This window comes from Esox lucius, chromosome 8, assembly GCF_011004845.1.
Source record: "Esox lucius isolate fEsoLuc1 chromosome 8, fEsoLuc1.pri, whole genome shotgun sequence".
In the NCBI taxonomy this organism is placed as follows: Eukaryota; Metazoa; Chordata; class Actinopteri; order Esociformes; family Esocidae; genus Esox; species Esox lucius.
In genome coordinates this window covers 3,442,275-3,454,744 of record NC_047576.1, presented here as the reverse complement: position 1 = coordinate 3,454,744, position 12,470 = coordinate 3,442,275, and the positions used below count along the sequence as shown (strand labels likewise).

At 40.1% G+C, this 12,470-nt stretch overlaps 2 protein-coding genes across 3 annotated transcripts; both read right to left on the bottom strand.

Moving 5' to 3' along the window:
* Nucleotides 1-1,010: 1,010 nt before the first annotated feature.
* Nucleotides 1,011-7,864, bottom strand: LOC105029287 (mediator of RNA polymerase II transcription subunit 26). 2 transcript variants are annotated; one of them, XM_010902564.3, is made up of 3 exons: nt 7,221-7,864; nt 3,509-3,586; nt 1,011-3,403 (listed from the first exon to the last, which is right to left on the bottom strand). In XM_010902564.3, exons 1-3 carry the CDS (start codon nt 7,290-7,292, stop codon nt 1,727-1,729), a joined length of 1,827 nt encoding a protein of 608 aa, XP_010900866.2. In that variant the 5' UTR covers nt 7,293-7,864; the 3' UTR covers nt 1,011-1,726. The 2 variants fall into 2 exon arrangements, with proteins under 2 accessions (XP_010900866.2, XP_010900867.2); XM_010902565.3 differs by having other exon boundaries at nt 3,509-3,583.
* Nucleotides 7,865-8,281: 417 nt separating this feature from the next.
* smim7 (small integral membrane protein 7) lies at nt 8,282-11,449 on the bottom strand. Its single transcript, XM_010902563.3, has 5 exons — nt 11,345-11,449; nt 10,800-10,841; nt 10,423-10,478; nt 9,321-9,411; nt 8,282-8,859 (listed from the first exon to the last, which is right to left on the bottom strand). Exons 1-5 carry the CDS (start codon nt 11,368-11,370, stop codon nt 8,844-8,846), a joined length of 231 nt encoding a protein of 76 aa, XP_010900865.1. The 5' UTR covers nt 11,371-11,449; the 3' UTR covers nt 8,282-8,843.
* Nucleotides 11,450-12,470: the final 1,021 nt, after the last annotated feature.

The following is a 12,470-nucleotide window of genomic DNA, read 5'->3' as shown; positions in this document are numbered from 1 at the left end:
TTATGAGCGATTGCCAACAATTATGAGCAAGCTCAAAAACCCCAAATTACCACGACTTACGTTAGCAAGAAATAGATTATCAATATTTTCCAAGATGCAACATATGTAAGTTGCTCTTTGTAATACTTCCCTTTTTATCGTGACATTCCTTACTTTCCACTCCTTAGTTTTTGGACTGATGATTACCGTAGACACCACGTGACGCAGCATGACTACAGCCTGCAAGAATAAGTCTAGGTTTAAATTAATAGGCTATTCAAGAGACTTCTAAGTACACAACCTCTGGTCATGTTTATTCCTTGGAACCAACCTTTTATTTGAACCCAGGTATTTTCTTGCTGACGTTACAGAAGGTGACGTGGGGGGCACACCACTAAGCTAAGCATTTCTGGAAAGGTCCATGTCAAATCGGATCCGTAGCTCTATAAACGATGCACTTGCGGAGATCTGAGACGATTTCATTCATATAAAATGGTGATCTTACAACTAGCTTATCCGAGGGTAACGTTGATCAGAATCAGAATGATTTATGAAATGTGTCTCAGTTAAACGCTTGAAGTTGTTGGACTCCGGTATAGAGGTATGGCAACTGTAGCATCAGGCTTTCAAGTAAACATTTAGATAGCATTTCGCAAAGGGGACTCTTTGATTTAAACGAGGGAAATTAAGCATTTTTCACCTCACCAGTGCCTTAACAATATTAAAGCACAGGTAAGGTATAGGCAGGCTAATTTGAGACATACGGTCTCAATAGGAATATATTTGCAATAGGCGTCCCGAGGCGCACAGTTCCACTAAAAGGGAGAAACACTCACAATTTGCATTTTTTTTTATTAACACATTCTGTATCAACGTGTTCATCTAAGAGAATTAGGTAGCAAATAAGTAGATATATTCTCTTCTGTATTCAACTGAACACAGGCTTTCTGTACATTCACTAAGGCTCCGTTTAGGGACAACCATTGGTTCCCATAATGCAAACAACATCTAAAGGAATGGTAACAAGTAGATTTCCAGCATATAAACAATTTATTTGTAAGTTTGTCCTCACAGTACAAAATTGCAATGTTGTATTTTACAACCTAGAAATGAGAGGAAAAAAGGCAAAGATAAAGAAAATGCTATTAACTAGCACATTTCCATAATGTGTCATTTTGCAGATTGTTTCCCTGTATATAAGTTGGTGTTCTGTCAAGAACAACTCCAGTTGTGTGGTGGTATGGAATGTTGCTACTGCATTAACAAACCATTTCTGTGAGAAAATATGCAAAACTCTGTTTTACCTTATCTGACAAGCAGAACTGACTGAACAATGACTTAAAAAACAAAAAAAAAAACATAACTAATCAAATAAGAATTAGTCATTAATTAAATGCATACATTATATAAATCACACATTTAATTCTCTATGCCAGCTTGTCCCTGCTTAACAGGCTCCATACTTTAAGTTACTGGGCTCCTTAACTCTGCATTTGGCAGACAATGCATGGACCACCACTGATGCTACAGCCAAGCTGCCTCCCATCAAACACTAATCAGTGATTGCTTTTTGTTGGGCAGCACAAACAGAAAGGCCTCTTATGTCGACTCTGAAAAGGAGTGAGCATGTTTGGCTCTTCTACTGACACTGGCCCTTTTGCACACCAAACTTACCTAACCGCCAAGTAGCGAGCAACAGAAGGTAATATCTACCCCTCTTAATTCAGTAACACTGCTTGTTAAACTCTCAATCTAAGCAGACATATGGCAGGATGTTCAAATTGCTCTCATCCCCATGAGGGTCCAAGGATATGCACTCTGTCCAATCATACCAGTTGTCCTTGGTGTCATAGCAACCGTTCACCCCAGGCCAGTGCTCTTTGTGCATTCTGTCGAGGTCCTTGTTAGTGACTTCTCGACTCACCCCAGGTAAGTCTGTGCCAGGGATATTTGGTGCCAGCACGTGTGTTTTTCTGGCCTCTTTGATATGATGTTCCTCATGTTTCAAGTACTCGGACATGAAGAAGTGTGCTCCCGAGGTTTGCGCTCCGGACGACGTGAGCACATTGCTTTGACGGTTAAGGTACGACTGGATGATTTCGTTCCTTGACAGCTCTTTCCAGTTGGTCTGTTGGAAGGGACTGGGAGTCACAGGGGGATTCTGTGCACACTGGTTCTGCTTAAGCAGCTCTGTCCTAGGGGGCTCGGAGGTGACCGGTACCACCATAGCATCCCGTTCTGGGTAAGACTCTCTGTGGGTCGAGGGTTTGATCTGTCCTGTTACAGGGTCAAACGTAAGTCTGCGGTCTTTTAACCTGCATGGCTTTGTGCTCTCGTCCGTCGGAAGCCCACCCAAGTTCACAGTATAGTCTCTGGACCTGTATTTCCTCCTCCTCTTTCTCCCGGTGCCAGTTATGGCACCGTCACCCTCCGCGTTCACCTCTTCACCGTGGGCCAACATCGACACAGAGTTGTGCATAGAGTCACACTGAAAATCAGGTCTCCTGGTACCATGCTGAAGGCGTTGGTCCACGTCTGCCGGTATGTCCCGGTCAAGGGCGGACTCTGCAGATGGAGGCCCGATGGCGAGGGAACCCTGGATACGTGGGGTTGAAGGTTGTGAAGGGAGAGGAGGGGGCACCAGGCCAGAGCTGCCCGTAACCCTGGGACTCCGAGCAGGGTTCAGTAGAGTTGTTGCTTTAGGCGCAGACAGTTTAACCACTGCATCCTGTTTGGTACTTCTGGGACTATACGAGTTGCAGCGGGGACTTCTGGGCTGATACGGCCCCCCTCCTGAGGCAGCCAGGTCCATTTTGGCCTGCTGTTGCAACACGGCCGTTTTGAGCAATGCAGACGTACTAGGGGGTTTGGCGTGTCCAGGGGAGCTCGGGTGAGGTTTAACAGCGTTGACAGGGATTTTGTTGAGCCTGTCGTCAAGACTCTCAGCCCCATCCTTGTCCGATTGTGGATACGGATGAGCGTCAAATGTGCCAGTAAAAGCCTCTGGACTGGTCCCAATTCCATTGGTCGGCGGCCGTGACTTTTGTGTTCTTTCATAAGCCGTCGTCTTTGAGATTTTTGCCGGTATCTGCTGTCCGTCCCTTTGCTCCCCTTTGCGCTTCCGGTTGCTCGACTTTTCCGCTTTGGGCGAGTAACAGTTGTTGAAGTCATTTCTACTCTTGAGCTCGGGGACCATTTTACCTGAGGGGAGGACGGTGGCTGGAGGGGGGACATCGTTCCTGCAGGGATGCGTACCACCGTTAGTAGTGCCTGCTGGCCCCGCGTGGCCCTTGGACAGTGCCTCACCCTGACCCGGCTCAATCAGCTTCTGCCAAGTGCGAAGGAGTTTCTTTGCGCGCTTGGCGAGATCCTCATCCTTTGTCTTCTTTCTTACATCGTTGATCAGCTTTCCGAGGCGTGTTTCCTTTAAGTAAGAACAAGAAAAATTTTGTTTTAGGCTCTAACCACCATTTTGAAATATGTCAAAGTGAGTGGAGGCATGTGCTTATTTGTCCACAGTACTACCTACCTCAAGTGCTTCTTTGGTAATGGGATATTTTTCCAAATAGGAAATTACTTCCATTACAGCCACCATGTTGCGGATCTGCTGAAAGGTAAACAATTAACAATGTTAAAACTATGCATAAAAGAACAATTTGCAAGTTCACAGATCAATCAAATCAAGTCGGGGTCAGATTGTAGGTTATTAAGCTTAATAATGCCTAACTACCGTAAAGGTTCTAAGACATGGGTGGTGGAGGCATCTGGATTCAGTCATCAGCTGATTATTGGGAGCCGAAACCAAACTAACAAATTATTTACTGAATTCCTGGTAATTAGTATATTTTCACCCACCCAAAAAAACCAAAATCCTTGGCAAACAACATTAGACAGTTTTGCTCATTACTGCCGACCTCCATTACATTTAATTGTGACGTGGAAGATTCAAATCCTTGAACGATTTGATTCAAAAACTCCCATTGACAGCTAGGGATGTGAAAAATAGTGAAATGCAATTAACGTTAAAACAGGCTTTTTTGTAATCGTTTTGTTTTTTATAAACGGTTTAGTGACTTGTCCTGTGTAGGTTGTTGTGATGTCACCAAACAGACAAATTCATGCTGTAGCCTCTGAATGGCTAATCAATGGAAGATGTAATTTTAATTTCAGTTAAATGAGGACAGGCTAAAAAAACTACAAAGAAACAGCTAATAATGAGTTGGGAGGGTAGAAAACGCAGTTAGCTAAAAGTTTTGTATTCTCAATTAGCAAACATAGCATATACAGTTAGGTCCTGAAATATTTGGACACTGACACAATTTCCCTAATTTTGGCTCTGTACGCCACCATAGTGGATTTGAAATGAAACAACTGAGATGCAAAAGTGCAGACTTTCAGCTTTAATTCAAGGGGTTGAAAAAAAATATATAATATGAAATGTTTAGGATTTGCAACCATTTGCTTTAAAAATCTCCTGGGTTGCTTTCGCGGTATGTTATTTGGTCATTGTCCATCTGTAAGGTGAAGGGACGTCTAATCAACTTCGCTGAATTTGGCTGAATCTGGCTGAATCTGAGCAGACAATATATCCCTATACACTTCAGAATTTATCCTGCTGCTTCTGTCTTTTGTCACATCTTTAATAAACACTAGTGACCCAGTGCCACTGGAAGCCATGAATGCCCAAGTCATCAAACTGCCTCCACCGTTTTTTTCAGACGTGATATGCTTCGGATCATAAGCCTTCTCCATACTTTTTTGTTCCCATCATTCTGGTACAGGTCAATTTTAGTTTCATCTGTTCAAAGAATGCTGTTCCAGAACTGGGCTGGCTTTTTTTAAAGATGTTTTTTTGGAAAAGTCTAATCTGTCCTTTCTATTCTTGAGGCTTATGAATGGTTTGCACCTTGTAGTGAACCCTCTGTATTTGCTATCATGAAGTCTTCTCTTCACGGTAGACCTGGATAATGATATGCTGGAGAGATATGCTGTGAGGGCACAGCAACAGTTCCCAAATGTGAATGCCACACTTGGTATCAACACCAGACCTTTTAACTTCTTAATTCACGAAGAAATAACGAAGGAATAGTCCACACCTGTCCATGAAATAGCTTTTGAGTCAAATGTCCAATTACTTTTGGTCCCTTGAAAAAAAAGGGGGCTACTAATTAAAGAGCTGTAATTCCTAAACCCTTCCTCCAATTTGGATGTGAATACCCTCAGATTAAAGCTGGGAGACTGCACTTGGTTTTGTAGCTCTAACAAATCAAGAAGCTACCATACGGTGGTTACTAAAACTTGATTCTCCTCCTGACATTACAACATTGATGAGTCTTTTTATAATCATGGACACATTAGGTGGTGATTACTGTTATTTTGACTTTGGGAAGAAAATATATATATTTTTTAAGTTTGGTATTTTTCCTTCACGTTAAGGATGTTACAGTCTTTTAAACGCTTTATTGTGTAAACTCACACCCTTAATAAAACCGTGGCTGACCATTAATGTACACTCCCCAGATTAATAGACTACAATCAGGCACTGACCTGTGGGTACCGATTGTATCAAATGAATAAAATATTTGCCAACAAGTCATGTTGTCTGCAGGCAGTAGAACGACTTACCATATTTTTAGCTTGGTTATATAAAATGAGCCTTATGCTGGATTGCTTCTATGTAGTTCCCCCTGTACCTGACAATTAACCTAAATTTAACAAAGGATCGTCTACTAAAAAAACTAAACAGAAGTAGTTGATGGTTAGGCCTACTAGCATTGCATAGATTTCCCCAAAAATATTAGTCTACAGGGCACAGCTACAACTTGTACAATGCAATGAGTATTCTGTCAGTAGCCAGTTGTCTATCCAGAATTCTCTGGAGTGTAGTAAACTTTGTAGTACACAAATATTATTGATAAGGAATCGACTGTTCTGGCTGATTAACAAACACAGATGTTCAGACTAGTGCACTCTGTTATTTCCCTTGCTGGTGTGGAGTGTCACTGCATACATTTTAATTTGAATGGACTTTCAGATGTGCACCTGTTGTATCCACAAGGCATCTAATCCGATAGCCGTTGAGATTGAGATGACAAAACTGAAAACATACATGCAAATATAAACTGTTCAACTCATACCGGTAATTTTTTTGGCTAAACCCAGACCACTAAACTTGACTATGTTTATCCAACAAATGTGACAGTAAACAATAAGGGGATTGGTACAAGAAGAACGTTTTATATAATTGGATCAACAAATGATGTTGTAAGGCAGAGATGAACATACTAGAAAGACAGTGTCTGTCTTGACCATTCAGGAGTCCAACCACACTCCAGTGACCTCAGTCATTTCTTTCCAGGGAAGTCATTTCTTTCTTCGTTAATCACATATAATTAAGGTCAAAGCATTTGGGCCATTGTGACTGATTACACCCATACCAGACCTAAACTATAAACTGCTTCAAGCATGTCTGAATGCAATATCTTGTGCTTTTTTTTTTTACTGAAAACCTTTGTCAAATTGTCTTTTACTGAACTATATAGCAGTAACGTAGTTACTAGCTGGGACAGTGTGACTGTTGGCGTGTATGCTTTGGTGTCTTATTTCTGAAAAACTCGAATAACGGTCGTGCAGTGTAAAGAGGGTCAAATCGTCATTAAAATGTCATTTATAGTTAACATGTTAGTTGTTCGGATAGTGTCTAGTAAACAACACCAGATTAATTTGCCAAATAGCCCGCCTGCTTGGGCCTAGCTAAAGTAAATGCACCGTTAAGCACTGTGACTGAAAAGTCCCAACTAACTTAGGTCGGAGGCTAGTGCGCAACAGAAACCTAGCTTACGTTTACAGCATAGCTTCGAATGTCAATACACTTAACTACATCTAACTTGCCTAGCAGTTGGCTAAATGACAGGCACATAGCTCGCTAAGTACCGTTAGTTTTGCTAGCTAGCTACTCAGTTAACTAGCACAGACCAATGACCGAAGTCCAGAGTAACTAGCGTTTAGTTAGTACCTTACACAGCTAATTAACTAATTGTTTCAGCTACTGAGCTAGCTAACGAGAGCTAGCGAGGCTAGATTGCTAACGTTACCACTTACTGGCTCAGATAAGTAGCTAATGTTTACTGTCGGCGTTTGCCACACGATTTCACAATACAGTATGGGTCCACTACAATAGAGGGGAAAGATAGACAGACACTTGCAAAAAGTGGGAACATTACGTTATCTAGCTAACTCACATTGCTTTGGCCATCGATGGCCTGCATCAGCCGGTCTCTCATCTGCTGCGGAGTTGCGGTGGCCGCTGTCATTGCCTGGCAGTGGTGCGGAACAGTAGACAGGGGAGCGCTATCCTCCGAAGAGACGGGTGGGTGACTTGAAGTTGCAGACACTCACAGGCCTTTCGGGAGATGTGAGAGTAAATAAGGCCCCATAATTTATGGAGCTTTATTGTTAGTCCATGAAGGTTTATTCATGTATATCGCAAGGAATAACGCTCTCCAGATAGAGGATCTCCCCAATACTCAGGTGTTCCACTGCCTTTTCGGTACGCTGTGGTCTTTCTCTCAACATCAGGTTCTCTCATTGGTTGATTTCTCTACTACTTAGTGATGGGTCGTACGCGAACGAATGGCTCTTTTTGGTGCACGTTGGGAACCGCATTGGTACATGAGCCGTTCAATAGGATCAATGATTACCTGACGTCCTTTTAGCATCAACGATTATTTTTACCCTCTAATATAATTCCAGGCTACTTCGTTGCATTTACATTGATAAGCACTTTGTTCATTGTTCTGAATTCATTTTTAAGCATTTTAAAAGAAGAGCCGTTCGGGAGCCAAATGAGCCGAGCCTGCTCACCGAAAAGATTCGGAATTCCTATCAACACCGATGTTGAGAAACGCTCTCCTGATGCATGGTGGGTAAAACAAATGCTGTAACAGAAACGTCAGACGTTGACATCACCACGTACACTGCCATGCCTGTGGCGCTTTGAAAATTATCATATTCTTTGTGTGAATTTTCATTTTCCAAATTACATGGTGTACACCGTACACGTACAGTAGCCTTAACATGCAGGTTTCTAAAATCGAACCTTTAGCAAACAGAGAAGCCTAAATTATAAATTGTTAAACAACCAACCTTATTTTTGTTATTGCTTGATCAACACTTAATAGCAACTGTTTTGAAAATAGTATTCAATGCTTACGTCGTGTGTGTCAAACAACGCATACATTAATCGAGAACCACTGAAACAGATGAGAGAATATTTTAAAATGGTATGTATGAAAAGACTGAGTGCATTTCAGAGTAAAGGTTTATTTTACAAAACCACACCATAGGCATGTGATAAAATTAAAGTACACAAAAGTAGTGATAATGTGTAACTGTTAATAACATTAGAAGACCCATGTTAAACCAACATTAGTTCATGGTGGTGGATTTCAATATATTCTCATTGTATTCACAAATTTGATAAGAAACGGGGACTATAAATAACAGATTAGCAACCTAAATACATACATAGTAAATGGTTAAAACAAACTGAAACATGAGACTAAAATAGCCAATAATCAGTTGCGGCTTTGGGTGCTTGTATATTCACAGAGTTGTGTTGAATAAACAAGGTGATCCAAATAGAACTCATTTATTTTAACATGTAATAGTTGTAGTATTTTCATATTCTGTATATTTTACTAAAAAGTCCAGGCTATAGATATTGACATGTACAGTATAATACAAGGTAAATACACAGAATGGTCAAAGGTTGCAGGATCCAACACAACAGCAACCGAATCTCAAAATAAATGTAAATGTTGTTTTTTTTGTCGCAGGGGTGTCCACTCCAACAATGACATTGATCATGATCCAAACAATCTGTGAAAAGTAATAGATCGGGCATTTAATACACCAAACATTGAAGTAACCTTTTCACTAACCGTTAGAGAAGAATTATCTGGCACTAAACATCCCAAAGCTTATTCCCAAAAGCAGATCACATATTGTGCTTGAATGTTTTTTCTCTCTATATGTTCTTAGCTGCTGCTTGTTCCCTTCCTGGCTTCCCCCTCTTTGTTGAAGGTATCTTTTGCTGAATCTCCCTTAACATTTCTCAATTTATTCACAAACTACAGATCTGAACATCTTATAGCCCACCTCATTTCTGAACTTGCTGTGTTCATTTAATTTGTTCTAACATTTCAAAAGGCAAGAGAAAAGACAGATCTGCAGTTGGGTCAGTGTGGTGTAATTTCTGAGGCACATATTAACCACATCAGTGGGACAGCACTGGTAAGTCTGTAGTCTGTTCTAGTTCGTACATGATGGCAGATACTTACAGAATCATGCAAAACATCATGAAGACATTCCATAAGGCAATGAAAATCCGGAAGTATCGTAGACTCAAGAGAAACTCCCTGATGTTGTCACCTAAAAAAAAAAATACACCATGGCAGTTTCAGATATCGGGAAATCTTGTCTGTTCATCATGAAATGCAGTGCACCAGTCATGCATCAACCCAGTTCGAAGGCTCAGCCACATCCGCCACAGCTGGCTACAGTTTATTCAAGATATATTTTAATGGTTCACTAATGCTAAATTGGTTTCTCTGCTTAGAGTCTTTCTTGCATCATAAGATTATGCTCTACAGTGCCTATAGAAAGTCTACAAACACTGGAGGTTTGCACGTTTTGTTGTGTCAAAATGTGAAAAACTTCAGGAGTCATGTATTTAATTTAGTTTTTTTTCTCCATACCTCACACTTTTAAGGGGATTTAAAAATATATATAATTATGAAATTAATTATGTATGAAAATACAAAGCTGAAATATAACTGGACAAGTCTCCACTGCATAAACAATTCTAAATGAATAGTTGAAGGAGAAAAAAGTAACATAATTGCAGATGTGGTTTACCACCTGTACTGTAGGTGGCGGCATGCACCACTAAACTATTGTTTGCAGACCACCTTGACGATGGCAGTGATGTTGTATGATGAAGACTAAAAAGACTGTGGAAAGGTTGTGCGTGTGACAACAGTGTCCCCAGCATTCCACAATGGCCCACAGCACACAGCCAAAGCTACAGTGAAGTGGCCAAGGAATACAACGAGATGTCCTTGAAAGTCGAGTCAGAGACCGAAACTAGATCCAACTGAAACTACGTGTTATGACTTGAGGATTGCTTGAGCAGCCTCGTAGATAAGAATTGTCAACTACTGCCAGATCTGTGTGCAAAGTTGTAGGACCCCTATTCCATCATTTAGGATTAGTCTACAACCAACGATGACTCTACCAAGTATAAACTCAGGGGGGTGGAGACTTAATGTAAATCTAATTTATTTTACAATGAAATCTCAAAGAAGACCTCCTGAATGTCCATCCTTTTAATTTCATAGAATCAGTTACTACTTTTTTTTTTAATATATCATATTCACACACCTGTAGTTGGCCCGCGAGGTTCATCTCCAAATCCTCCTTGTGACTCCTTCCTCTTCCTGAAATTGAGGACAGTGTTTGTCTTGTATTAATGAGCTAGCAAAACAAAACGTGGTCCAGCAGAATAAGACACCTTTAATCCTAATGTACACATACTTATAACTTTACTTGGCGCTGCTTACGGATGACAGATAACACCAAATTCACACAAATTTGGCATTCAATTGTTAACAATGGGTGGTGAGCATATAAGATAATGGAACATGAATGAGTATGTAGTATACATATACATTATAGGGGAGGTTAATATATTACACAATATTGTCTTTTAAGTGTTTTGCAGGCCCATCTAGCAATATAAAGAACTGTATCATACTCACAGTTTGAAGTTTAACACTGCACAAGCATTCATAAGTAGAGTCCTGAAAAGGAATATAATCTCATAAATATACACATGATATGGAGTTCAACCGCAAATATGTAACTAAGCAAGTCGACAAATATAGTTGGGGTAGTTATGTCTAAACTAGGCCGCAGTGCTATACTAACGTGAGCTGGCAGAAGTAGAAGGTAGCCTGCCGAACCTGGACCACTCAACCCCTGGCCATGGGTTAGGAGCCACGGCTCGTCCAAATGTCTCATTGTCCACCTGTCTGTCTACTCTGCTTCTCTACTATTTCATCATGGAAATAATGTTCCAGATCCTTAAAAACTAAAAAAGTTAAACTAGCTATTTACAACGTCGACAGGGGCGTAACGTTAGCAGGATTGTGGCTAACCTTAGCATGTATGCTAATAACAACAATAACTCTCAAGCAGGTTGATACAAAATACCATTATTACTTTACGACACATTGCTTTTTAGTTTAAAAACATTTCTAAAGCCAGTGTTCTTTACGTTTTATAATAAACAGGCGGGCATTACCCGAATATCAAGAGATCCCCGATCATTTTGTCCACATCAACGGTATACTTCCGCAAACGTCATCAAAAGCCGAAGGGAAACCCTTGGGAAGCAGTCATTCCACCAAACAACTTAACTTTCTTTTGATTTCAATGTCGGAATTTCTAATAATTTCTAATAATACTTCAAATAATTAATTGAACTTGAATTATATTATTTGGAATTGACTTGACTGAATATTGAATGTTAATTAACATTATTGAAGTTAAATTAACATTTCATGAAACAATCAAATTCTTAATATTTATATATTACATTTAATAATGTTAGACATAGCATACCGACTGTCTATTAAGAAAACGTTTATATTTTTTAACTGAATCTATTAATATTTCCTATGAAATCCTATAAGGGAAGTCTATAGTAAGGCTCCTCAGCCATGGTATTTTGAAAATATTCTGAAAACCCCAGAGATGCCTTGAAAAAAATTGGTTATCAATGCCTTTAGAACAGTGAAAAGCAATGTTTTGTCATACCTGCGGTATACATAAAATGTGATTGCTTACTTATAAAAACGAATTGTTTGAATCCTGAATGCTGACTGGATGTGCTGAACTGAATGCTCGTGGTGTATGAGACCACTTACTGCTATAATTATGTTAGTAACAGGTTTATAAGCTCATTAAGGCATCTTTGCGGTTTGTGATATATTTCACCACAGTTTAACGTCATAGGCGTTCTGGATCAAGTTATTCAAGGACCTCTCTGTATTTTTTCCTTTTCTTCCTTCTTGACCAGTCTCCCAATACCTATCAATGTGGAGCATCCCCATACCATGATCCTGCCGCCACCATTCTTCATCATAAGGATGGTATTAGTCAGGTAATAAGCAGTACTTTGTTTTCACTGACATAGCATTTGGCATTCCAGCCTAATAGTTAGAATTTGGTCTCATCAGAGCAGAGAACCAAATGCCTTAAAACTTTTATTTTATACTGATACTGCAGTAAAAGTATGCTGCTCTAACATGAAGGCCTGATTGATAGGCCTGATTGGTGGAGTACTGTAGAGATGGTTGTCCTTCTGGCAAATTCTCCCATATTAGGAGACAAAGTCTGAAGATCTGTTAGCTATTGGGTTCTTGGTC